General features: G+C 41.4%; 1 protein-coding gene across 7 annotated transcripts in view; it reads right to left on the bottom strand.

Annotated features, from left to right (window-relative positions):
* Positions 1 to 24,291, bottom strand: part of macrod2 (mono-ADP ribosylhydrolase 2) — a 292,993-nt gene extending 268,702 nt beyond the window's left edge. For 5 of the 7 annotated variants that reach the window (XM_055502341.1, XM_029175393.3, XM_029175394.2 and 2 more), the window contains exons 1-3: positions 24,085 to 24,290; positions 21,167 to 21,268; positions 20,274 to 20,381 (exon numbers count right to left, since the gene is read on the bottom strand). In XM_055502341.1, the coding sequence (XP_055358316.1) occupies positions 20,274 to 20,381; positions 21,167 to 21,268; positions 24,085 to 24,121 (247 nt within the window). In that variant the 5' untranslated portion in view covers positions 24,122 to 24,290. Of the gene's footprint in view, positions 1 to 20,273; positions 20,382 to 21,166; positions 21,269 to 24,084 lie in introns of all 7 variants that reach the window. The other 2 variants (XM_055502342.1, XM_029175396.2) reach the window with 1 other exon arrangement.
* Positions 24,292 to 27,178: the final 2,887 nt, after the last annotated feature.

Genomic DNA, 27,178 nt, shown 5'->3' with positions numbered 1-27,178 from the left:
TGCAGCAATGCTCTACCTGACGACAGCAGCTGATATTAGCATGGAACCAGGTAATAGGATCAGACCAGCCAGGCGTCAGAGAGGGCCTGCAATTTTCCCCCAGGGACCGTCAACAAAAAGCCGCCTACAATTACGGTCCTAAGAGGCAGAAAAGACGAGGCACATTTGTGTCTCATTAACATCTGCTGTCTCCCGACTTTAACACTAAAATGGCCCTTAAAACACCATCTTTTTGTACCAGAAGTCTGAGACTGCAGCTCCAGTCCTTAGAGACGAACTAAAGGTTGCAACCCACAGATGGGAGGCTTACGCTCATCAAGCAGAGCAATTTAGGGCATTCACTCTGGTTCTACGTAGCTGTTGACTTCCTAAACTATGTTTAGCACCTTTAGGTTTTGAAACATTTACTTTTATTATTTATGTGTAAGAATATATCAGAGCAATATCCTTACACATCCTTACACATAAAGATACAGTATTACTAGCACACACACACGCGCACACACACACACACACACACACACACACACACACACACACACACACACACACACACACACACACACACACACACACACACACACTTGATCTGTGGCATCACCGAAAACCACAAAAACTGTTTTCTCTATTGAGAATCAAATGCTCAAATGCTGGATGAAATGCAAAAATACTTTTTTTGTAAATATGTGTAATATTTGTCTCATTGAAATTTTCTGAAAATTGTGTCAACCAACCAATAACATAGCGTGTTATAGAATTATATATATTGTAAACATAATCACATATTTCTGTAGCGTTTCCTCTTCCGAATGACCCAACTTCATAAACAGATCAAATACAGATGGGAAAGTTCTATATTTGAATTAATGAGTCCAAATCACTACAACATGTGCAGCTGTTTGAGGTTTTCAGCATTCCTGTGTTTAAATTAACCAAAATGAGCAGACGCACATGACCAGTAAGACATAGATGGCCGGTAAATCAGTTTCCTCACTGGTTTGTCTTTTCTTGGCAAGGGGGGAGCGGGGTGATTCACAGGCCTCTTAACGAGCCAATGTGACCGTGAACACACTTGAAAAGCAGCGTGTGACTGAGGGCTGCTCTGGACGGCTGGGACACCTTTAACTACATCATGCGGTAATTTATCACGTCGTATTTCATCGCATTGTGAAATTGAAAGTTAGAGAGTCTATGCAGGTTTGCTGTTGCAGGTTTCCTTAAGAGAATAAACACGGACACAAAGGGTGAGTCAATCTAACAACGTGTAATGTGCACCATGATTTATGCAGTCAGATGCCTAACATACATTACTACTTGCAGCTTGATGTTGGAGCATATTCAGTTAAGGTCATCACAAGACACAGCTTCAGTCAACACTCAATTATTGAATTAACTTGTGGTTCAATAAGCCGGTGTTATTTCTGTACAAATAGTTATTATGAGAATGTCTCTCAAATAGAGATAGAGTCTCATCTAATATAAAAGACCTTTTAGTGAGCTGGAAGCTTTGTAATGAAAACCTTGTGGAGCTGCATCAGTTAGGCAGGTCAATAAGACCTGTCTCAGGCTATTACCCAATAAGAGTAAGATGCGTCTAGGCTTGGTGCGGCCAGTTTGAACTAGAAACACAAGCTTATGAGCTCATATGAGCCCACTGAGCCATAACATGGCGTTCAGCTTGACCTAATGAGTCAATGTAAAGAGCAGTAGGTTATTATCATGCACATCACATATTAAAATGACGCTCCCCATTCATTTCACTTTGTCTAAATCCCACTTGTGAGCACTACTGCAGCCTTCTTTCAAGATAAAAAGGGTTAGAGTCAGTCACTGGAGTTATGTCTGAGAAGAGCATCTCTTCAGTTTCCATCTTACAAAGAGTAGTTGGGCGGCTAGAAAATATCCTGAGTGTTGTCATGTCGTGCAATTGTAGCTAGAGCAGGAACCAGAATCAGCCTCACTACTATCGATTCTCCTGTTGTGTACGGTAACAGTATATGATATTGCTTCAAGTCACCAGTTTATACATGTGTAAACCAAAATCACATGACCAAAGTAACAGTATCTAATGTTCCTTCTGGTGTAAATGTAGCTGTTTGGGATTTAAGCCATGTTGGGGGAGACCTCAAGTAAGCAGAAAATGAGCATCATCTTCAGACTGTATAATCAAGGAGCAATCACTTTACACTCGACATCACCCCCCTCTGTCACGCACCGCTATGCCAGACATCGTACTTCTAGTAAGTACAATAATGTGCCGCCCTTGATGAATTTATTCAGCCCAGCCAAACCAGAGTATCATAGTGAGAGCCTGAATTGGCCCTTCACCACATCTGGAACAATGCTCACTCGACCCAAAAGTTTTGATATAGTATCTAATAACCCCTTGCTTAGAAGAAATAAATGGAGAAGCTAAACATCCAGAATAGAGGGGCATAACAATCTACTGACAGTCAATGTTTCACCCTTAATTAGGTCACAGAGCTCGAGTTTCTTCACCAAAAGGTGAGATGGCAAGCGTCCTAGAAGCAACATTCTGTTAGAAAAAGGCCAAAATAAGCAGGATAGAAGAGGCTGTGGTTATGAGCACCAAGCATAAAGTTCAGCAGCATCTGTTTTTCCGTCTAACGAGCCGCTGCAGTAGTCTGCATGCCACCTCTCACCCACTGAATGGTGTATTAGCACTTTAATAACGCCATAACTATTTCAATTTAATTACCAACCGAAAGCAATTACAGCCATTATCTTACACAAACATGAAAAGAAGGTGGCAGAAGTTGACTGGATGCATTTGCACTGGATGACAACCTCCAAAAAAAAAAAAAAAAAAAACACAGCCAAACAGCAGTCGGAGGAGGAGATTTCATTCTCGGCGTATTAAAGATGCAAGATCACGAGAGGAGAATGACACGCGAGGAAGCCTATTTTGTTGTAATAAAATAACACTGTGGAGAAATAAGCAAAAAAGACACAGAGCCTGTAAATGCACTTCTAAGTGAAGGAGGCAAATTAACGGGTTGCAAAATGAATGCAAATATATGCAGATTCCTTCCACCAGCCCCGTACGCTGTTTTTTCTCCTAAACCTTTGGTCTTTTAAAACTGCAGGCAGACAAACAGCAAGCTGTTTAAAATTCATGAAACATTTATTTAATTCACCGGGCAGGGACCTTTCCTGACAACCTTTTACTTCTCCCACTCGCGCCGTGCCGCTCTGACATTCGTCAGGAGCACATTGGAAATGATGTATGTTCCATGACACAATATTCACATCACTCCTTGGGTCTGATTGGATCAGAGAGACGTATATTAGCAGCACCCACATCAGACGCATTTCCCCCTAAACAATGCTGACGTAAGTCGTGGACAAGCTGTGATGGAAGTCGAACACGAGCACATGTGTAGAAGTCAGGAAACGCACACACGCACACACACATGCATGATTACCAATCAGACTCTAGGATCTTGTGACCCAAAGATAACTGCGTTCATTCTCTTTTAATGGCACTCGTGATGTTCGTGCTCCCCAAGCAGGTCACACCCCAATCACTCCACATGCTTGAGGGCCCAGGCAGTAATAATGGCTATTGACAAACTAAGGGTTCAGTTTAGCTCGGCGCTTGTGCCTGTGATTCTTCTAACCACCTTCCCTTTCTTCCTTTGCTGCCGTGTGACTCGTGCTCAGCCTATCGCGTTCAAAGCCCATCTCGTTCCTAGATACCAGAAGGGCCGAAGCCCAGCTGTCCATCACGCTCCTCTGATGTGTGAATGACAAGGAGATGCAGTGAGAGGCACTGGAGCGTTCACTGTGGAGGAGCTCCTTTGAAATCTACCAGGTTCTTTTCTTCGGGTCCGGGCAGTGTAAAGGTCCGTCCACACCCTCCTTGACTGCCCTCCTCCCATGTGCGCTCACCCTCGTTACAGGTTCCTATTCTGGCTCTCTGAGCTGCTCAGCCTTCCATGCTCGTTGGGAAGAGGTGCTTTCCCACAAGTCCCTGTGGACGTGGTCAGTGCTTTCCTTCCAAACGCAAAGTGGTTTACCGGGACTACAATGCATCCTCGCATATTTTTGCGGATTTATTTATAAGCATCTCCCTGGACGTAAAGGCTGGCATTCACTTCAAGTAGAGAAGTATTCACAGACCTCCAACTTCTGAACAGCCTGACCCCGATGTCACTAGCTTTCTGTAAAACACAAATACCACTTAGGGTACCTGAGGAAATAGAGAGGGTATTTAACCTAGAGTTGAGGAGATTTCAGCCATCTGTTTTGAGGAGCTTAACCTTAGACAGCCTTCCACTGTCTGGCTGTGTGCGGTGCCAAGACAAGAGTGCTCAGGGAACAATAAGGCATGACCAGATCTCGCTTCAATCTTTGCTTAGTGCATGTACTTCAGAGGAGCCATATGTCTCAAAATTCCTGTTTCACTTTGTACTGAATAAGAGCAGAGAGGCCATCTGGGATAGTGCGAGTGTCCCTGAACGCAGCACGTGACTGCCCTGGTTGGCTTTATACAAGCACTGTAAGGCAGAGTTACTCAGTTAAGGCATGTGTGACACTTGTTGCACTAAATTCAAAAGAATAAACATAACAATGAGTTACGAGATGCGTATAATCCAAGACATGAGGACAGTGTAATGGCCTTGTTGTAGCCTACATTCAGTACTATCTCTAGAGTTGCGCTCTTAACAATGGTGCCATATTGTGAGGACTGTTGACAGGTGTAAAGGGGATTGTGTGCCACGAATGGCAAATGTCATGGCGAAGTGAGGGATTACACTGCATTACTTTCTGAATAATTCTTCGGAGCCAACAGCAGTCTAGTGAAGTAGTGATAATCTGCTGTGGCCAGACCCCATCTGGACTCACGGCGGCTTAGTTCCACACAGTTCAAACTCCGTGCTGCCCACATGGAAAACCTTGGACTATAGCATGTCACAATCCATCAGAGGCCTGGAATTTGGCTATTCACCCCTGCTAATTAAACCCGCTCCCCATCCACGCCACACCACCTCTGGCCCGCGACCAAAGCAGGCAGCAGTGTTCATTATGAGGGAGGGGAGGCACCCCGATGTCAAGCCCTGCCATGCGGACAGACAGCTGAGGCTGGCTCTCGGAGATGGGGAGCCTGCTAGTTCTCCCCAATTTCAGAGCTGTCTACAGCCTGTGTGTTTGATGTCCCGTGCTACAGCTAAAAGAAATAACTTCACTCTCCTGCTGGTCCCTTATTTATTCCATTGGTGCCATTATACATGCATATTGACTCACAAATGAGTTTTTAGCTTGATACTTAGTTGAGTTTAACCATTGCTACTAATAACGTACGTTAAACCGTTGAGGCTCATTCCACCTCGTATTCACAGGACATTACATTTATCCTCACAGGGAAAGGTAGCCAAAAAGAGGCATTACCAGACAACACAGAGTCATTCGTTTAGCTGAGACAGCTGGATTAAAGCGAAGTGGCCATATAATTAGGCCTGGTAGTATAAAAGCATATAAAAGCATGCTCCACTGACCTAAATGTCAGATTAGGCTGATAAATGGAAACCTAAATTGGCAGCTTTGGAAGGCGGGATATTGATTGTAGTCAAATGATTCATTGATTATTAGATTTTAGCACTCCGTTAAGATGAGTTGATACGTAGAGTGGATACTGGGCACATCCTGTCTGGCTCATTGGCTGGAATACGGAGGATTTATCAGATTAGGTGAGTGACTGCGAACAGCCTTGGAAAAAAAAGAGACAGTTTGATTTAACAATGACAAAGCAGTTGTTATTTCCAGGGCTATGTTTTCTAATCTTTTTAAATTACAACAAAAATGTGCATCAGAGCATTAGTCATATGCGTGAGTATCGCTACATTCAAACATACTGCATTCATCTGAAATAATCTCCTGTCGTTGCAGGATGACAGGAGAAACAATACTTTTGAATGTTCAATTTAAATAAAGTCGGAGCGGGTGCATTCACATGCAGGGCAGAGTTTTCCATCATATTGTGTTTACTTATGTATGCTAACCATCATGCCGCGTTTATAATAAGCCATTTAAGAGTTGTAAGAAGCTTGAATAAACGAGGTGGCTTGTTATCTGTAATACTGAGGTATTTAAAAATTCAAAATGGTTATGAATTATGGTAAGCTAAATTTGATTCTTTTGATTTTTAGAAACTATAAGATATTGGCTTTGAGAAGAGCAGTAGAGCTACAGCCATCACTACTAAAAACTCCAATCACTTTCAAGGGAGAACCCAATTGGACTGAGCAGGGGGAGGTTGTAATTCCTTCCTGCTGTTGAATTTCTGGGGGGTGAAAAGAGGAAAATGAGTTATGGCGCATTAACCTCTTCGTTCACAATGATCTGCCTCGCCTGTGTCTTTCTCTGTTCTCAGTGGCTTTCTCCCAGTCTTGTATTACACAGCACTTAATGGCACCAAACTGACTAACACTCCCTGGAGGCGCGCTCCGTCAGCCAAGTGCCCAATGACATTTTTTCCCAACACCTCTCTCGGCCCTGAAAGAAGGCAAAGAAGCACCTTGATGATATCACTGATATTGAGTTTCAGAGGAGCCATCGCTCACATGCGAGAGGCAGAGACGGAGGTGGGTTGAGGCGAGAGCGACCGGGCTGATAAGAATCTCTTTGTCTCCGAGTCCTGACCTGCGCTGCCAGGTCAACATCCTGGGGAGCTAACTGGTGTTAGGCATTTCTCAACCTTGGAAAGGTGTTGAGACGTTGAAGGGTGGTGTGGAGAGACCTATTGAGTTACGGTGATGGGGAGGGTGGAGGTGCACGCTTGCTTGATGGCCCAGGGCATTTGTAAGGTAATAAGAGGGCCAGCAGCTCTCGTTTTTCTCCCATCACTGCCTGCTTTGTACCACAGGCTTATGAAACCTACTCTCTCACACCCGAGCATAAGCCTCAATTTCATATGCAAGCAGAATCTATTAAACTGATAATGCTTTTACTACAACAGAATACGATAATCTAGGAATTATAAAGACTTCACCTTCTTCCTGGCCATCCAGTCCAAGTAATTGCAGTAAAACCTCTTTGCCAAAGTCATTTCAGAGATGGTCTCCTAGCAGCCAACTAATTGAGAAAACTGATGAGCCCATTTAGTATCCAAGTAAGCCCCTTTGTTCTACCTGCTTGCTGATTCTCTGCCAGTCTCCATCTTTGTCCATTCAAAGCCAATTCAGCACTTCTCAGGCATACGAGCTCCTGATGACCTCTGAGTGGCATAGACGAAAAATGTGAGAGGTGAAACCGTGTGTTTTGGCTGAAAACATGACCGTCCTGTCACCTTTGGAGAGTTAGAAGTCAAGATGTGACGTATATTTTTTATATTCAATTGACAATATTTGGGAAAAGTGGTAAAACCATATTAACCTAATTTGTAGTTTTTAATTTAGACTTTTATCAGATACACAGACATTGATTAGTTTGGATTGACAGGGTCCTTCAGAGTTGCTCCAAGGTTTAATTTCCATTTCCATCCAGATAAAAACCCAAAAGCGGCAAATTTATTTTTGACATGCAAATCAAATCATCAAATTAAAACACTCAAATGACTGACAACTAATTCCACAACACTTTAGAACCACGGCTGCTTTCACAATAATAAAATGAAAGGTACTGTCAAGTAAGGAGGGACAGGATTGACATACACCTCATAATCAGAATATATCTCACTCATCCCAACATGCAAACCGCATAGAATTAAAAGTCCTTTGGGCAATGAAGCACTTCATAAACATTAAGAGTTATTTACTTTATAGTAGTTGCTTTAATAATCAAGCCCTTGATCGTTGCTTGTAGTTTCTGATGATTTTCATATATTGCCTAATGAAATAAAAGCTTCCACACACCCCATGCGTTGCTGCCATCTTCCCTTTGACCATAAAAGGAAGTTGGTGAAATGTGCAATGATAAACACCCATAAACCCCCGTTTCATTTTACTGAGAGGCCATTACGGGACCATCCTGAGAGGTGCTTTCGTTCTCTGACAGTTAGTGAGATTCTTCTCATCTATAAAACATGCAGGTTACGTTGAGAGGTAGCTGTAAACTGCCAGTTTGCTCATTTAGCAATGTCTGGGGAGTGTAGCGATCAGGTATTCATCTTCTGCCTCCTGGCTTCGTGCTGTGGCCCTGACTGGGAGGACACTGCCTCACAGTCATAAACGCACAAATGAATGGGTAGAAGCTCCTGTCGCGCCACCACTACCCTAACAAATGGTTTTATTAGCACAGCAACCACTAAAAATGCGTTCTATCGGATGCTTTTTGCTCCCCGTGCTCTGGAAGATTAAATCATTATGGCACATTTGTCAAAAGCTGTCAGTTCTACTACCTCAGTGCAGTCTGTTGAAGGACAAGCCTGTGTATTACATTCCTCTAACCGGAAAGCTGGTTATGTAGCGAGATGGTGCTGCTTGTACTAAAAGTCTGGGAGAAACCACAAAGTCCTCCATTTGTGCGATCTAATCTTCTTTTGTGCCATCCAATGGGTTTTTTTGGTTCAGCTAACTGTTAATGAATTCAAACCTCACTTCGGTCTATTCGCGTTGTCTTCTTCGCGGACTGGGCCCGTGGGACGCGTAGCCACAGACCCAGAAAACTTTGCTAATTGAAAAAGTACCCAGCGTCAAATGTACAGCCATCTATCCTGCCTTTGCAATAACAATGCAATCAAAGGGTAAGTGCACGGAAGAATATGTTTACCGCTAATTGCAATTGAGTGCATTTCCTTAATGAGCTGACCCTGATGGTTGCCTATGTGGCATGTGTGAATGGTCAACAGATTCCTTTTTTTTATTATTATTATTATTATTATTAACAACTTTTGAACCCTGAAAATTTCACGAATGCTTTGCAGGGGGAGAGAAAAGGGACATGAATGAAACATGCAGCCAAATAATTCAGTCTGAAGTGGTGTTTCTCTCACGCACCATTTGGCAGTAGAGCGTGGAGGCCCTTTTGTCTCCTGTGATGATTAATCTCCAAGCACAAAGGTTTGTACGTCTTCTCCATCAACCTCCTGGCTACAGGAACCCAGGAATGTGTAAAACAATGTGTGCACATGTATCCTAACCACGCTCACGCCGTGCCGTGACAGGAGAACACGCCTCAGACAAGGACGCGCTCGTCTCTGCAAGCAGCTTATTATGATCCACAGTTCCCTTTTATTGTTTGCAATTTCTTTGTAATCCAACAGTAATTGGTGAGCTAAGGAGGAGTTTCATCCGCGTCCACGTTCTGCTGACACCGGCTACGTCTTCAAACAGGCTGATAGAAAAAGCTAAACACAAGCACAACACGTCAAATTAAAAAAAAAAAACGATAATAAAACCACCTGTAAAAAGCTGATTAAGGCTCATATTCCACACCAGATATTTCTTGCATAAAACAGGACAGAAAGATCATAAAAAATAAAAAGTGTTAACATCTAAATATGTTGACATACAACAGCAGACGGTTGTGATTGAGGCGCCAGCTGGTGTTTAGAGTGAAAGCCTAAACCTAGTTTACCATAATGAAGCTCTCAGAGGGAGGCGATGCACTCCTTATGCCGCGCCGCTTTAGCTGCCTTCTTAACACTTCCAAACCTAAAACATACACACATGGAGTTTTTGGGACAAGCACAAAATCTCCCCGGTTGCTGCTACAAAGTGGCGCTGGGTATGTTTGCACAGCTTGAGAGAGCTCGGCTAAACAAATGATTGAAGATCGGATGCCAACTTGCGTAAGTCTAACAAAACAATAACAACAAAAAAAAATTGGTTTCACGGTGCCAGCTTGTGTTCTCACTGCACTGGACATTGTTTGTTTAGGACTTTAAGGAGATGAATGACAACTTGAAATGCGGCGTGACAATCATAACTAGTGCTAAGCATTACAGTGTGTGCATGAGGTGATGCTTTGGCCACTTCACATCAGAGATGAACGGAACCCAAAGCCAAAGAGCAAAGAGCCTCGCTTCCTAAACTTGTTATTTACTATAAACAAAACACAGATATGCTGTTAGAGGGCCGCTTTGTTTGCATATATACAGTTTGCATATTTATTAACCATGTAGATCATCTCATCGTCTAAATAAAAGAAGACCTGTTCATTGGTGTTTCATTTTTTACTGTATCAAGTATATTATTTTTTTTAAAATAGTCACAATGAATCAATGTGTGGAATTAATACATTTTTAGAAATAGAAAAGTGTTTTAAACTAACACCGCTCCTCCTATTGGTTCAAACATTTTGAGCTCACTCTTACTTAAATTGCTTTGACGTGTCCTCCTAAAAAGTCTTTGTTGAACTCTCAAACTTGTGTGGACATACCATCATTCTGGACAAAAATGTCAATGAAAATGTGCTCTGACCTTCTGTTTCTCCTTCTCTCCCGCCGGCCTCCACTGACGTGCCTCCTCGTTAATTTAAGCAGCGCAGGCAGCATTAATTGGCCAGCAGTTAATTGACTTGTCTTCTAAATGAAAATCGCTGTGCAGCTATTTTGGTGACTAAACCCTGCTAACACACTATTGTGACCATGTAATGTAAAACACTTTTATACTGTACAAGCAATTATCACACGAAACATGACAATCTGACAGACTCAGACTGACTGATTTACCTCATCCTTAACTTGAAAACAGGGTGAAGTTATGTATTTATCAGGTTATTATTAACTTTTATTCTATATTCAGAACTTTTATTTTATATTTGTGACAGTTTGTTAATAAAGTGTAAAACTCTACTTTAGCTTGTGGTGTTGTTGTAATAGACCTATTTAAGCAGCAGGCAGAACCATCTTAGTGAATAATATTACGATATATGTCCATCTGGTGCTTAAAGAGGCTAAAGGGTTAATCGTGTCTAATGGAGAAAAGCTTTCCAGCCCCTTGGCTGTATGATACGAGGCCAGATTTGATCTTTGTCACCACCTGTTGAATCGCCCACCACGATATGAGGAATGCACATACAGTATATAATCCGTGACGTGATCTGCCTCATCAACAGTACAGTACAGCCCTCGGGGGACAGCGGTGGCTGGGGAACGGTCACGGGGTGGTCGATTGCCCATGCAGGAAGCATGGGAAATGACATCTGCTGCACAGTACACACAACATCCTAGTGTGCGACTCCTGCCTGAGACGACTTCCTCCTACCTCTCTTCCTTTCTATTCTTTCCCATTCACCTGGCAGCTTTTCAAAGTATGCTTAAAAATATACAGTGTCTCTGCACCTTGTCTTCATGTTTGTCTAGGTGGCACGACCCATGATGGGGGGGGGGATGTAGATGACAAACACAAGATTCTTTTTCTTTTGCGCTACCGTTGCCTCGTCTCCATTCACCCACTGCAAATTGCGTCCTTACAAATCAATCAACACCTGCTGGAGGCAGGAGAGGCAGGAAGAAAATGATAAAGGATCACTTCCTTGGTGCTCGTATCAAAGACGGGACTGTGTGAAAGCTGCTTAGGATCTGACTATTTGCAACAGCCTGGGTTTTAGCCACTTGAGGTATAATTAGCTCTACTATCATGCAGAAGCACATAACAATGACGCTGTAACCTAGATATGGTTCGCTTTACAGTCAAGGTAATAGCCTTTGTTTTTTAAGAGTATAAATATCTTCCATGATTTATGCAGCCTGTAAGCTTTCAACTCACCCAACCATGCATCCATCACCATCTCCATAACCTGACAAAGAATGTAATGTGTTGCTGTGAAGCCAAAAGCCAATGCCAGCCACGTTATTGGGAGCTCTGTTCCATCACAAAGGCTGCATAGCATCGGTCTTATTAGAGGCTTTAATCTGCTTTGTTTGTGTTTGGAGGGTGAAGGGCTAAGATTGTATGAAAGAGATTGAATTGTTTCCACAGCCAACGCAGGCATCAAAGAGCAGCCAAATTGTAGCCCCTCACTTCAGCTGGCTTCACGAAAGTCACTTATTTATCCATTTCATCATGCTAATGGCAGAAGCCATCATCCCATTACGGCTCCACAGCTGAGCGAGGTTAAACAAATGCCGTTTGTCCGAGGTCGCGGTAGGTCTCCCCGCTCTCCCCCCTTACATCAAAACAAATCATCAACTTGTCTATAAGTATTCCGTATAAGCAACCCTCTGAACCTTGTTACATTAACCACTGGCACTCAAAGCATTTTTTAGTCTCCTTTAGTTCTGATCTTATCAAGCATTGCTTTGCATGCAACACTCTAATCTTGCTTCTTGTTTAGCCTAAAACGTCTTTGGTTCATCTACAGTTTGTGACACATCGAGGACCTATGTGAATATTTTTAGAAGGAAGCCTTGTTACACTTCTAACTGTCTGACCGACTGAATTAAATCCTGGAGTTTACAGGTCCTTCCCCTAACGGCGATACATTATTTTGTCATAAAGGAGTCTAAATGTTTCCAATTTTAGGGAAACTGATGGAGTTCATTAGTACTCGCTGTTTGCAGGATACTTACATCAAACACTGACATGTAAGCTGTCAGACATTTCACAATAAAACTCCCTCACCTCGTAGAATCATATCATAGCTCACTGTTCGTCACAGCCAACATAAGCAAGTTTGATTTGTTCTTCCATTCTGTTGAACGAGGGTCTTTGTCTGTATGAGTCCACATTCCCTAAGCCCTGCACTAACCGCACAATCACTTGTGTCAACAGAAGGGAAATTCATTTCATCAGGATGTCCAGTCAATGCTTCAGTACCTTACATAAGGCCAACAACTGTGCAGCCACAGCCCCAGGGAGCGGAGGCTGATTGCTGGAGTACAGTACATTTGCTGAGAGTATTTCCATTATGTCTGTACAACAGATAAAGCGTGTTCAATTAAAACATCATCACAGGTCAGTTCATCTCAATGACTTATTGCATCACACACACACACACACACACACACACACACACACACACACACACACACACACACACACACACCCCTTTGCCAGAACAATAACGTAATGTAAAACATCATGGTTCCAGAGTTACACAGGAAACAGCAACAGAAAAGCTTAGATTACACGTAAGGTACTGTAACATAATCCTCATTATTAATAGCAGCTACTGTTGCCTTATAGACACAATGAGACTCACCTGTTGTTTCTAGACACACATATGTATATTAACTCTGGCTGTCAGTGTGTTTTCCTTGGCACAGTCTGGTTTTTATTATTCTCTAAGGTCAGGTCACCACAGTTAGGACCTTTTTGTCATTGTCAGCTAACTGAGGGTTTCCAAAAACAGCATTAAAATTCATTTCCTTTTCACATTTGCAAGCTTTGAAAAGTAATTTTATAATTGATTCATTATTTTAGGTTTTTGAAGGTTGAGTAGAAAAGCCTGTGATGTTATGAAAATGGTTTCATCATAAACAACAAGTGGTCCAACCAGTAGGCTAAGGTTCTTTTAACAATATTTATGTTTTCCGCATCAGTCTATTGAGGGTGTAAATGCAATTTTAGTATAAATAGAATAAAAAACCCATTAGTTCTCAAATACAATGGCCGCCTTCATCACAGTGAACGCTGCAATTCACTGTATTGTTATTCAAATCTTAACAGTTTATTTTTCTTACATACATTTATCGGCGCTAACCTAGTCCTATGTGCTTTCAGCTACAGAAACCATTCAAATATCAAAATGTTCAACTTTTAAAAAGAATAAGTGTGCTTCCATTAAACTTTTTAATATTGTTCATAGTTTATGAATTTTAAAGCTTTTTTTCAACTGTTTTCGCCCCTTTGAAATGAATGGAGACATTACAGTTATGTGGGAGACACAGGTTCGATTCCGGATCAGAACAGGTTTACACATTCAGCTTTTTCAAACCACCTGCTTTTTCTTATATAGATAGGTATTGAGCTATACGTTCAATGTACAGTATGAACCACTTCAGCTACTTGTTTTTTTCAAAATTCAATTCAATATTACAGCATTCAGCAATACATTTAGCATTACAGCATTCACTGTGCATTTTCCTCTTGCTGCCTAATTGCCTTAGGCAGCAAGTATGTCCAGTTCAGAGTGAGTTTTGCTCATTCATTGGAATTAAAGATTATCTACAGTAATGTTTAAATGTGAAAAATGTAACATTTTACTAGAAGAAACACCAGTTTCAAATGGATTGAAATAGTTGAGAGCGACTGGTAAACAGCTTTCACTTTTCAGCTTTGGAGGAAACATGTAGACGCACTCACATATTTAAAGCATGGCCTTAGGTCAGAGAAACTGTGCTCCCACTTAAACCTCCTCAGCAGACATCACAGTCCTCCATTTCAGTTGCCTAGATGCCCTCTTATATGCGGGGACCTTTCTGATTAGCACACAAAGCTGTGGGTAGGACAGAATTTCATATATCCATAAAGCACTGATGTTCTAGATGAAATGTTGACAGACTTAGTCACAGTGACGCTGTGCTGAATCGTTTCATTTCTGCTACAAAGCGACAACATATTCTGGATGACATGAATTTATTTACCACTGCATCCCCTCAAAAGAAACAGGATGGGGGAAAAAAACTCGCCTAAGTACATATCCAAAGAGTGTGTTCTATATTGCTTTGCCTACTCATGACATTATGCTACTCATTACCTGCACCATCACCATTACCTGCGCCATTACAGAAAGAAAGCCATTACATAAAGCCTGGCCACTGCCGGCCTGTGACCACGCAGCTCATCAGCGTTTCTGCTAAGGTGCACACTTTTCTGGGCCCTCTGTTCACGTGGCTTGCAATTTTTTTTTTTTTTTTTGTTTCCGAGACAAACTGAAACAAGGTGCCCAAAGAAAACCTGGGTGTAGCACTAGCAGGGCAAATAAACTGGTTTTCTAAGAGGGGCATTGTGAGGACCAGTGAAATGCCTGCTGACAGCCATCCAGAGCACGCTGCCTGGGGATTGTGCAGAGAAACAGTCAGCAGTCAGGGGTTGATTCCTTCAACCCTGTAGCTTTACTTCCACAAGTAAAAGGCTGCTGAACGCTCCCCGCTTCCTCTAACAACTGCATTGTGCATACAGCTACATTACTGTGTTACGGTGTCACTTCTTTTCTAACCTGGTGCAATACTGAAACTCCAAAATGAGCATCTGTTTCCAAATCTCTTCTACCTTCCAAACATGCATTTAACTTTCCAAAAAGAGAGCAACGGCGGGCATTTTTTTAGACTCCTGGTGAAGCAGGTGCTCGAAATCTGTACGATGGCATGGAATTTCCAGTTGTCACCACAAAGAGTTCTAAAGAAACATCTGTGAAGGGAAAACAGCAAACTGGGATTTAACCATCAGAAATGCACAAGCAGCCTCCATCAGCCAACACACTGTAACTCAGCTATCAGAGATGGGGGTGATATTTAGGTGGAGCCACAGTGTCCCCTACAGGTGGAAGGAAACACTAGCGTCAGCTGGTGGTCTACTGTGTTACCTTTAAAAAGGCACCTTTCCTAGTCTGACAATGCTACACAACATTTTTATATTCAACCTGTGTGGGATGAAGGAAGAGAAAGTGTTGAGGGACCGTTTTCCCCACCTTACCATCTGAATTCCTACTCAGTGACTCACAAACCTTGATGGATGGGATCTGGAGTGTGCAGCACAAGGCAGGGTGTTTTCTAACGTTTGTTCCAAGGCAGGGAGGAGGTGATGAAACACAGGGAAGAGGAAGGAAAGCGCGGGAGAAAAACAAGGATGCACTGGGCGACTCTGACCTTGACAACAACAGCTTAGGTTCTCTTTCCCTTTGGGAAGACAAATATAGACTTGATCTGAATGGAAACTGCCTCTAAAGACACATTGTCAATCTTTAATTTTAAAATTTCTCTGTGTCAGTGTGAATGTAATCCTTTCAAATGTGTGTTTGTGCTTGTGAGAAAGAGAGACGGACAGATTGTTGGCTAGGAAGCAAACAGTGTTACTGGGAAAGAAAAGAAAGGCTCATTGTCCAAAACACTCAACAGAGTCATAGACCATTAGCCATCCAAGCAATGGGAGACATTTCTCTAAGTGCTGGCCAGTTATACACCAACGGCAAAGAGTCTCTCATTAATTTCCATTAGCTACGCCTTGTGAATATTATTTCTACTTGGCCATCCTGACACTAATCAGGCCACATAGACCGATCTACAGTACAACACTGATGTTGACTAAACACTTCTAATGATCTAATCACATGGATGAAAGAAATCGCGCTGAAACGAGACAAAAGGAGAAGTTCGCCAGCTGCTCTGCCACCGCGGTTCACATTTACAATGTGACGGAAGGGAAAAACCTTCCCTGCAGCTGCATCTCTCTGAGAACATGATTAACTGGACCTTTTAGTGCGAGATCCAATGCAACACACTCGCTGGAGTGATATCACTGCTCAACAGAGCAGCGAGTTCTCTCAGCCGCCAGCATTGATTTTCATTCTTTATGTCGCAGTGGAACGATCACAAGTTTGCTCAAGAAGTCACCAGTCCAGCCACGGATAATGCGTTGTGTTGTGTGCAAGTGTCGGTGTGCACTTGCATATAGTCAAACAGGCGGGAGAGGGAGTGACAGAGCCTAAATTGCAGTCATATAGCTGGGAGCATGGCTGCATCACTCGGCGGGGTTATGGCACAGAGTGTGATTCTGCAGAGAGACACACAGATCTATTGAGCCACACGCTCCTGGGGGGAAGTGTGTTGTGCTGCACAGCCATGGCCTGACAGAAAAACCCAACGACGAGTCCACACTGACGAGAGCTGTAACAGAAGGAGGCCAAAACGCGCTTCAGCTTCAATCACGAAAGGAAAAAGGAAAAAGGGATTTGATAAATTTCATACTTCTTCTTCGGCGCAGTATTACACCATCTGGTTCCTCAACATATTCAGGAACAGCAGCTAAAGACAGAACCTCTTGAGTTCCACCACTTTCAATAGAGGCAGTAAAATCAGGATTTAGACAGCAAATCAATTCCACAAGAGTATTGGCTCCCACCAAGCAGAAAAGAGAATATGGCGTCATATATTACAGCTAGACCTTTAAAGGCAACCTAAACGTGGGGCGGGTGACAATGAAGACTGTCTTTTAGTGTCTGTCTATAGACCAAGAGCTCAGCAAAAGAATAAAAATGCCACATCTTTTCTCTGGGAGGCCTAAAATATTACCAGAGCACTCAAAGAGTCATTCCCTAATAAATAAGACAGTGCTCTCCATTAGGGCTTGTAACTCAGAGAAGCACATAATATTCTCTGGACATTACGCACTATTATCCTTCTCTGCTGCTGAGCTGTCACAACTATTGAAGTTGTCAATAAGCTGGGGGGTAGACGTAGAGGGTACCAGAACTCCCCCAGAATGGACCCCTCTGAGAATCCGGCTAATGTTTTTGTAATGCATGAACAATTTTAGATGATATATCAATACAAATAATAGAACCCGTGTAGAACACTGCAGACAAGTACTGTTTGAATTCCCTGCACCTCTGCAAACTTCTAAAAGTCAATCTCCACTGGATCCTCGGATTCTGCCCTCTAAGTGTCACCGCCGTCATCAAACCTCTGATGACTGCAGTATGAGTGAGTCCAGACAACTGAATACCAATTGCCATCCCCGCACTCATCTGAAGCCCTCCAGGTCCTTTATTTTATTCATAATCAGATTCCCTGTGTACACGAAATTGGCTCCCATAAAAATGATCTAATACAGTAAGATAGGAAAGGTTTACAGCGGGTAATGGATTAGGAGTCACCCCCTGTGCATAATTACCACAGTCATCATGATAAAAGAAGTCCTCTCTACTTGGCGTCGTTATCTTTATGACCTCATTCTGATCGGAGAGTCACGGTGAGACACGCATGACGCAGTGTCCTGCGTTTGCCAAGTAAGAGCAAAAGTAATGGCACGCATTAAAATTAAACCCAAGTTTGAACATCCTTTCAACTTTTAGTGCAACTGGCAATTTTCTGTGAAACATCGCTTATTAACTGCCATAGTCTCCTCTTGCTATCTGTCATTGTCTGATGCCAAGCCGGAGACACATGCCAAAGACATGGGCTGCTACAGTCGATGAATTAGTAATCAGCACAATTGCAGGGTATTTGTCAAAATTACAGAAGAGCACAGTATAATTGCTCACGTACTGAATGTACATCAGACGTTACAAAGGGAAAACAAGGCACTGTGTACAAGAATCTGGCCAGAGAGACATGCAGAGCCTTTATGAAGGAGTCTGCACCCCTACAATTTAGATGAGACAGCGTGATGAGCATGAACTCTGATCCACCAGAAGGGACTGTGCCATACACACCTACCCGTCACTTCCTGCTACTGAAAACGGGTTAGACTAGCGAGGGTCTGACCACATTATGCATAGTGGTGGCTCTACTGCAGAAGGCTGAAACGGGCCATCTGCTGAGGGTGGATGATGCAGCCCATGCCGCCTCGCCACGACAGGGCCATGTTGGCCTCCACCCCTGCACTCTTCACAGTCGTCTCAGTCCCTCCCGCTCTAGTCTCTCTGGGCTTTCATCCGGGTGACAGTTTGAGCACGTCCTGTCCAGCCTCCAGCAGATGAGAGTTAAGGAAAAATTAATAGCTCATTGCGCCTAATAATTAAACTGTAATGGCGAACATAAAGCTCCTCGACATATTCTAAAGGCTAAAAGCAACCACCATAAAAGAAGAACTGGGCATACAAGTTTCTATAGTATCCGTGCATGCATACACACACACACACAGAAAACTAGTGTGCTTAGATTTAACAGCAAATTAGATGCAAATAAGCAGAGACAGAGACTTTTTATGTTATACAGTAAATGCTGTACAACATGCGTTGTGCTTGTACAACCTACAGAACCACGCTGTCTTTACTCTGTAAGCAGCTAGGACAGTTCAGCATTAAACCAACAACCTTCAGGCCCACACTGACCACACACAGCTGAACGTCAAGGGTTCTGCACATTCTATAAACCAACATTTACTTACATTATGCATAACAAGTGTCCCTGCTCACCCTTGAGGTTTTGGGGATAAGACATTGTGACAGTTTATTAGACTTAGATGAATACTTTCTCGGTGCTCAATGGGTGCCAGACTTCATACACAGCAGGCTCCTGGTGCCAGGGCAAGATGAAAAACAGCATAACCTAATGGATGTACTGCAGGCTGGAGGTTGAAAAGCAGGAGAGACATGAAAGGCAAGAATTTAAACTAGCACAAGATCTTATCAGTCTACTTTCCCCAAAATCTGCCATATTTGTTTACATGCAGCTTGGAACAGTGCTACTCAAGGAAATTTGGTCATGAGCCACATCAGGCCCATTCAGACCCATTTCTAAAAACAATGATCTTCTTGAAATCAAACCTTGAATTAAACTCAAAACTTTTGCACAAATAACAAACTGCTTGAATTTTATAACAAGTGCCACATTTGCAAAGGTCAAAAACAAAGACAATTGCCATGACATTTAGGTGTGTGTCAGGTGTAGACCAACTCTTTGTCTTTTGCAAGATGCAGATAATGATTTAGATGATTTAGAATGGCAAGTCCCCCTGTCGTCAGCACTATTTACATACTAGATTAAATTCATTAGCCGAGCCAACAGAGCACTCTGTTTTTCACATCTATTAATCTTGCATAAATTAAAGAATATTATTTTCACACAAGGTGTACACTGCTTGATAGACTGTAATGCCTGTGTGTGTGTGTGTGTGTGTGTGTGTGTGTGTGTGTGTGTGTGTGTGTGTGTGTGTGTGTGTGTGTGTGTGTGTGGTGTGTGTGTGTGTGTGTGTGTGTGTGTGTGTGTGTGTGTTTACGAATGCTGCACACAACATCCTGCATTGAACAGCTACAAAAGGTAATTGCAGAAACAGCAGCGCCGTAGGCCCGCATCAGTCGCAGAAGCACCAGGTACAGAGAAGCATTTTTTAGCATCTTCATGTGTAGGCTGTGAGCAGACTGCAGAAAATTACATAACGGTAGCACAAATCCAACTCTGCCACTCTCCTCTCTTTTACTCACCAGAACAGATCTATGAACAGTTTCCACTAATCTTGGCAAGCAGCAACAGAGAGAGCTGGGATTCTAAGCAAAGTAATAAAGTCTTATCAACAATATCCGTCTATTGGGAAATTGGCAAGAAGTAGAACTAATAAGCTGGTGTTAATTTTAAACAAGCACTATCCTCGCTTGTGCAATTGCTGAAGAAGCAACACTTCCTGAATTTTAACAGCAGAGGGCAACCGAGGGCCGTTTAACAGCTGAGCTGAGGGACAGCTTGCACAGGTCAATAGGCTCCTTACCTGCGTTGACTATGGCATCCACCTCCAAGAGAGTAATATCGCCTTTATGGAGAGACACCTTATCACTGATCCCACCACCACCTGTCAGCTCGCTCCCGTCGTCATTGGCTGAAATATAAAATACATGTTTAATTATGGACTGCTGCAATATTTTGGATGTCTCAACAATTAAACAATGTAAATCAAATTATTTGATAAGTAAATATTAAATTATAATACAATTATAATTAAAATAAATAAATTTTGATAAGTGTTAGAAGGCACTTAGTTAGATTAAATTAAAAAATTAATATGTAAATTTAATTTATTACACAAGTATTTATTTTTGTGCAAACATAAAAAAACTTTTGTTTATGTGTGGTGACCCTTATGCTCCAAACAAGTTCTGCAGGAACCTACACAAGGTGAACGAGTTTAATCATAAGCTTATGGAATAAGATATCTTAGAATAAGATATATTTTTCTCTGAGAATTCAAGCAGTAAATGTATTGTGACATAGAGTCCACACATGGCCAGTTGACCAGCAGCACCTGTGTCCATACACCCTTTTTTAAAACACCATTCTACAATGTCCAACGTTTTCACGAGTTCTTAGTGGCGTAATTTTGGAGTAACAAGCATTGATTCTCTTTTTATATCACATTACCTCCTTTTGTAAATGTTGGGTTTTTTTTTGCAAAAAGGAGAATCTGCATCTATTTAAGATGCACCTGAAATGACCCGTCTCTGACTAATAAAAGGACGAATAAAACAAATCATAAAACTGTGTATAATGATACTGTTAATGCTGTATACCTATTTATTAGTTAGGCTGTATAAACGTAGGAGTTTATTTGTCATACCCAACTTTAGACATTCAGCATGAGATAACAAGCTAAGCTGTGTCGCTTACATCTGTTTTCCTCTCTCCAGGTTGGAATCTTGTCCAGTGGTATATAATCTTGACAGCGATACTCCTTACGTCTCTCTTCCCAATCTAGACGGAGAAGTCGCTCTGTGAAAGAAAGAAACCGTACATTATAGAAGATCAGTGTTATTACATGTAAAAAGTACAGATTGGTAGTAAGAATAGGTTTCAATAAAACCTTTCACACATACTTTATCCATATGAGCAATACCTGCATTTCTTGCTTTAAGGCAAGTTTTGGCTTCAAACCACATACTTTTTCCATTTCTCTGCTGCATCCCTCCCATTTCAGGTCCTTTCTGACCGACCCATGGTCCACATTTACATTTTTCATTAAAAATGTAGTACTCAATTAAGTCAGTTTTATTAATGTGATCCTGCTTCACATATTAAAAGCCTCTTTTCATCTTATTTGTCAAAGTGCAGGATCTCCCCTGGTGGGGACTGGAGTCTTGCTCAAACTTTCGTCAGCGGGATAGCTGCTTGTCATCCAAGACGTTTGAACGCGCATAAGGTGACTGAGCGACATTCAAAGCAGCTCTGCGTTTCAATCCAATCAGCACCTCACCAACAGCCCGCTTCACTCCTTCACTCTCCCCTGGTTTTCCTGTGTGATAATTAGTGAAACTGGCTGCATGCTCTTGTACATCCATGTCTCCTAGCTGAGAAATACTGCATGATGTCGCCCAAGCTGCACTGTAACCTGTTGATGCGTCTTGATAAAGGTCCATTGCTTTGCCGCTGTATTTTTAGATTCCATCTTTCAAATTATCACACATTTTCACTTTGTAGTCCTCACAGCTTGTGTCCTCAACTTGCTGCTGTTTCTCCACCAGTTTTGTAGAACAGCACCTGTTCTACAAAACAAGTTTTATCCAAATTTTGTGCCTTACCCTGAATCTTAACTAAATCAACACAGCAGGGGGCACAAAGCTCAGACTTTGGTCAATTAAACCTATCCTCTGTAGAGGTAATGCGAGCCAACAGAGAAAGAAATATGAGCTTTTTATGAGCTCATCTTACAGCAAAATATTGAGGTGTAGGCCTTTTAATAGTAGCTATATTTTAAAAGGGACCATGATTCATGATGTTTGCCTGTGTTTTAGGGTCTAGAGTACTGAGCCACCATGGGCTGTCTGTGTTTTAGTAAGAAATATAATGTTCCCTGGGTTATCTTTTAGCACTGTCCCACATAAAGCAAATCTTACGTTGAAGGGATTTCTGCTGTGGACAATATCCAATATAGCTCTTATGTATTCGCCTCTCCCTTTTTGTCTGCTTGTCATTTCCAAGCCTGCTTTTATTCTACATGGATGAATAAAAAGACAGTTTAGAGGTGATCCTGTATTTTGAACACGGCAAAGCTCTCTGCACTAGACTTTAAGCGCTTTGTCACTTCGCTGAGCCTTTATTCAGTGAAGAATTCTAAAGTTCAGCTTAACTGTTGTAAGAACATATTGGGCTTAAAACATACCTTAATAAATATGTCTACACATGGATATGTTCCCGGAGACAAGTTTGACTGTTAACAAGTAATGGAACCTTTAAAGTAAAAACTCTGATCCAAAATCTCTGTAAAGTGATAAACTGCTGTTTCTATATGTCTTGTCGAGTGCATTTGTTCTAAGTTTCTACATGTTCTTCTCCTTTGAATAATGGTTTCGTTTTTGCCAAACCAGGTGCTAACATGTCTTGCAATAACGTATCTTTGGTGACAAAACATATTACAGTTTTAACCTACAAACTAGCCCCGGGCAAAATCACTACTTTAAAACAAATCACAATGAATTCCTCACGATTTAAGATTTCTTTCACATTTGGACTTGCTTTTATCTTCTCTTACATCAATTTGAGCCAAAGGGGCCATATGCTCTGAATATAAAGTCTCATTTACTTTGATCTTCGTTTTACGTCGCTACCTAGAGGTAAGAATGAATGGCTTAGATTAACAATCACCTTTTCTTTGAAAAGTCATTATTAAAAGAAAAGCTTGATAATAAGACACTGAATGAACTGCAAAAACAAAATTCTCCATTCATTTAAATAATACATGACCACGAATCTAAAATATGATTGTGAATAAGTTATTATTTAAAGAAAGGCCCTTTCTGAATACAGATAATGGCCAGTCTGAACCTTAATATTTGCCAACCAGTGTAACATGATGGGGAGTACAGTTTATAATAATTATCCGATAATAATGGGGAGTACAATTTACGCTATTGCTGCTTCCGTTACTAAGTTATTAAACTGTAAAGGCCCTGTTAAACATAAAGAAACTCAGTCATCGCTAAATAAACAGAATTATTACATCTGTCCTGTATTTGCCAAAGCTCGACTGTCTCATACAATACGAATAACATCCTAACTATGATTAAGTGTGACATATTTGTTCACAACACAAGCATCCTATTCAGCATAGTAGTTTTCAAACCTTGCACTGATCTAAAAGGTCTTTGTTGGTCTGGCGGTGTGACTGCTGTGTGGCCAGCTCGGACCAATATTTAGTTCGAAAGAGGCTGCGCTGCAACTCTGAGAGCTGACTCGCTGCCGGGTGCGTGGAACGTTATCACACAGGTGGACGGCGGCGAACAGCGCGCGTTAACGCCACTTCACCAGCGAAAGACGGACTCGGCGAGGACGTCAGTGAGCCCCTTCACTGTGAGCTAACCAGCGGGAGATACGAGGAGCACTGTGCTGGTGCGAATGTCCAACATGCATTTTACTGCTGCTAAACAGAGTCGCTGTGACAGCTGCACGGGCGCCTTATGGGCTTACTAAGAAGCCCAGACGGTGAAAAGGCTGAAGGAGTGCCTGTCAGTCTCCTGGCATGGTTTGGATGCATGCTGTCTGCCATAGAGATGAACGTAGCCTCATCCCCCCCCCCCCCTGGAAAGCCTTACCTTTCTCAGTCTTCCAGTCCTTTTTCATTTTACTCATGCTGCCGGAATGATTAGACTTCGATTGGTTGTTTTTTGACTGTGGTAACCCCAGGCTCACAGTGAGATGTGCTCCGGAAAACACTGAAATGTAAAATGAACGCCTCTGGACGGTTGTCTCACCTGTGAAGCTGTCAAATTGCTATGGACCCCTCAATCGCATCTCAACCTACCGTGAGTGCACCGTAAATTAAACGATTGGCTGTCCAGAAAGTGAAACTGTCTTGTGATTGGTTTGTCAGGCAAGTCAGTCAACGCACTGGGGAGCCACGATAGGTTGTCGCCAGCGGTTCAACCGCTCACTGTTTGAGGTGGTAGGTTTGTAACGCCGGGAACAGTGTAGTGTATTGCTACTCAAACGAAACAAAGGAGTTGTGTAAAATAAAATAAATGTTTTTTAACATTACAATTATTACAATATTTTTTTTTAAATGTGTATTTAATTCTTCTATCTTGTGAGTTTTTGTTTCCATTTCAAGGGTGTAGAATGCAGGTGCATGGTGATCTAACAGGTAATTGCCGTAGTTTAGTAGTAGTAATAATAAAATGCCTTTCTGTTAATACTCTATTAAAATACAATTGCTATTTTTAAAACCGCTCCCATCATTAATCTATATTATATGTAAAAAGGCAAATAAAGGTAAATAATTGCTGTGCTGTTTTTTTAGATGCATTACACTGAGATTTTATTTCTGAGCACCTGCCATTGCTCCTGGTAGGAAACAGTGTCTCACAGGATAAGCCAAGTCAGACCAGTAAGTCTGGCTGTCATATGTGAGAGGCTGGTTCCAGAGACCATCGTCTGTCATCTGTTGTGTTAGCTCTGCTCTGGTCCAAGACCCATCTGCTCCTAAAACCGCTAATATTATCCAAGAGTGGAAAATAAATTCCATCCAAGTCTTACTCTGATCCTAATCCAAATTTCTGAGAAAAAAAATACTTTTTTAACAAAAACAGTTAGTTTATTTCTATAGTTTAATTAATAGTCAGTTTATTGTAACAATTCAATCATTGCATTTGAGTCAAAATATTTCCATAAATATATTTAGTATATGTGCCAGTGTAGGTGGAAGCTGTTTCTATTTCTATTTATGCATAATGAAATATGAGTAGATAAGTATATAAAGTAGCACAAAAGTGTAAAATGTACAAAAGGTATTATGGTTGAAAATTTATCCCTTTGTATTCACAAGATGTCTCATACTGAAAACAAATTAAGGACCTTTAATCAGTTCATTTGCTGCTAGGTCATTAGTTAGGAATTCAACAATACTCCTAGTGTTATGACCAGTTTTAAATATCTAATATATTTTTACTAACTGTTTGTATTTTTTCTGTATCTGCCCTGATTAAACCTACATTCCGCGTCATCTTGTCATCTTATTATTACAGCAGAGTCTAGAAATCCCACTAAGCAGAACAAAGTATCTGTTACTATCATACTGCAACTGCAAACAAAGATGTAGCTTGAGTAAAGCAATCATTGTAGTTTTCCATCCGTACTTTTCAAACCGAACCACTAGATGTCAATCTTGCAGCATCAAAACCATTTTTCATTTTATATATTAATAGAAAAAATGAAAAACTATTGATCATGGCTGTCGCCTTACAGTTTTTCGGATAAAAGGTGTGATCTATCAATAACCCATAGAAGCCTGGCATACAGATTAGTTAAATGTGTCAAAGATCTTGTAGGAATATTCCTCTTACAGCATGTCTTGTCTACGATAGCTTTTCCAGATCTTTATTATGAGAGATGGGTTCAAACTCGTTTTCTTTATAGCTCCAGCTGGTGAGAAAGCTTCCAACTCAGAAGTGTAACTTTTCATTTGGAATTTAGTGAAAAAGATCTTCAAACTGTGCTCCACTTCTAAAACCACTTCTATTACTAATGTAACACAATATGTGAAGTAAATTATGCAAGTTATACTTCATTCTAACACTTCTCTTACTTATTTTTCCTAATTAAAACTTGTCTGGTTTGTTGCACTAAAACAATATGCTACATTATCTGGACTGGTTCTTCTTGTCCTTGTTTTATTTGAGGGTGATTTGATTTTGTGACATATCATAATTCACGGTGGACACGTTGTTGTTTAAATGTGTTAAGCAGACAACCTCACCTCATCTGGTGAACAGCAAATAAAAATAAGACTTGGCTGACTATTCTGAGTAAATCGTTTATTCTGTAGGCTGTATTCCAAACAGAGGAGGATCTATTTGTGTAAGACTGCGTAGGCAAATGTTATTGTCATGACTACAGAACAAAAAGATTAAGTCAGTGGCTGTACTGGTCACCTGCAAAAAGACATGCACTTTCTAATCTGTTACTGGCTTGATACAAATGTTTTTCATGTTCCACTTATCATCATAGCAACATAACTGCAGCTAGCAATCTTTTCCAGACAAATAAGTGAAATTATTACGCATGCACACCCAGAGGCTGTAGGAACCTTAATTACAGCAACTGTTGTTACATGTGTTCTTAGGTCAGTGTCTGAAATTCCTTTGATGAATTTAGTGACTGATTGGGTGACGTCTGTGAAGGGATTAAATCATCAGGTCTGTTAAACACACAATTTATCCAGCGCAATAACAGCAAGTTTCTTATAGAAGCTCTGTGTACTGTATACTGAATTTACTGTACAAGCGACTACATTATTTAATGTTTAACTCATTTACCACACATGCTAGTACAGAGAATAACAACATCTCTTATTCATAACCTTGGAAAAGGCTTTTGACAATGTGCATCTAAAGAAATCACCAAAATGTTTTGGAATTCTTTCACAGAAGGAAATAATACAGAATGTTCTGTGTAGAAATACCCCAGATCAATATTAGCACCGATGTGTTAACATGTTTTGCTAAATGCATCTACAGTCAATAGAGAGAAAAATAATTGTGCAATTGCCCAGCACTGTCAGTGAGTCTGTGCTGTTATCACTTAGTGCTGTCTTTGATGGCATGCCTGCCCAGAACATAAAAACATCATATAGTGTCGTGGTTTGTGTGGGTTCTTTCAAACCTTTCAATCCAACCATCCATCCATTTGTCT

Source organism: Betta splendens, chromosome 15 (genome assembly GCF_900634795.4).
Source record: "Betta splendens chromosome 15, fBetSpl5.4, whole genome shotgun sequence".
Classification (NCBI taxonomy): Eukaryota; Metazoa; Chordata; class Actinopteri; order Anabantiformes; family Osphronemidae; genus Betta; species Betta splendens.
The sequence above is the reverse complement of the archived record's forward strand: the minus strand, read 5'-3'. Positions and strand labels throughout refer to the sequence as shown.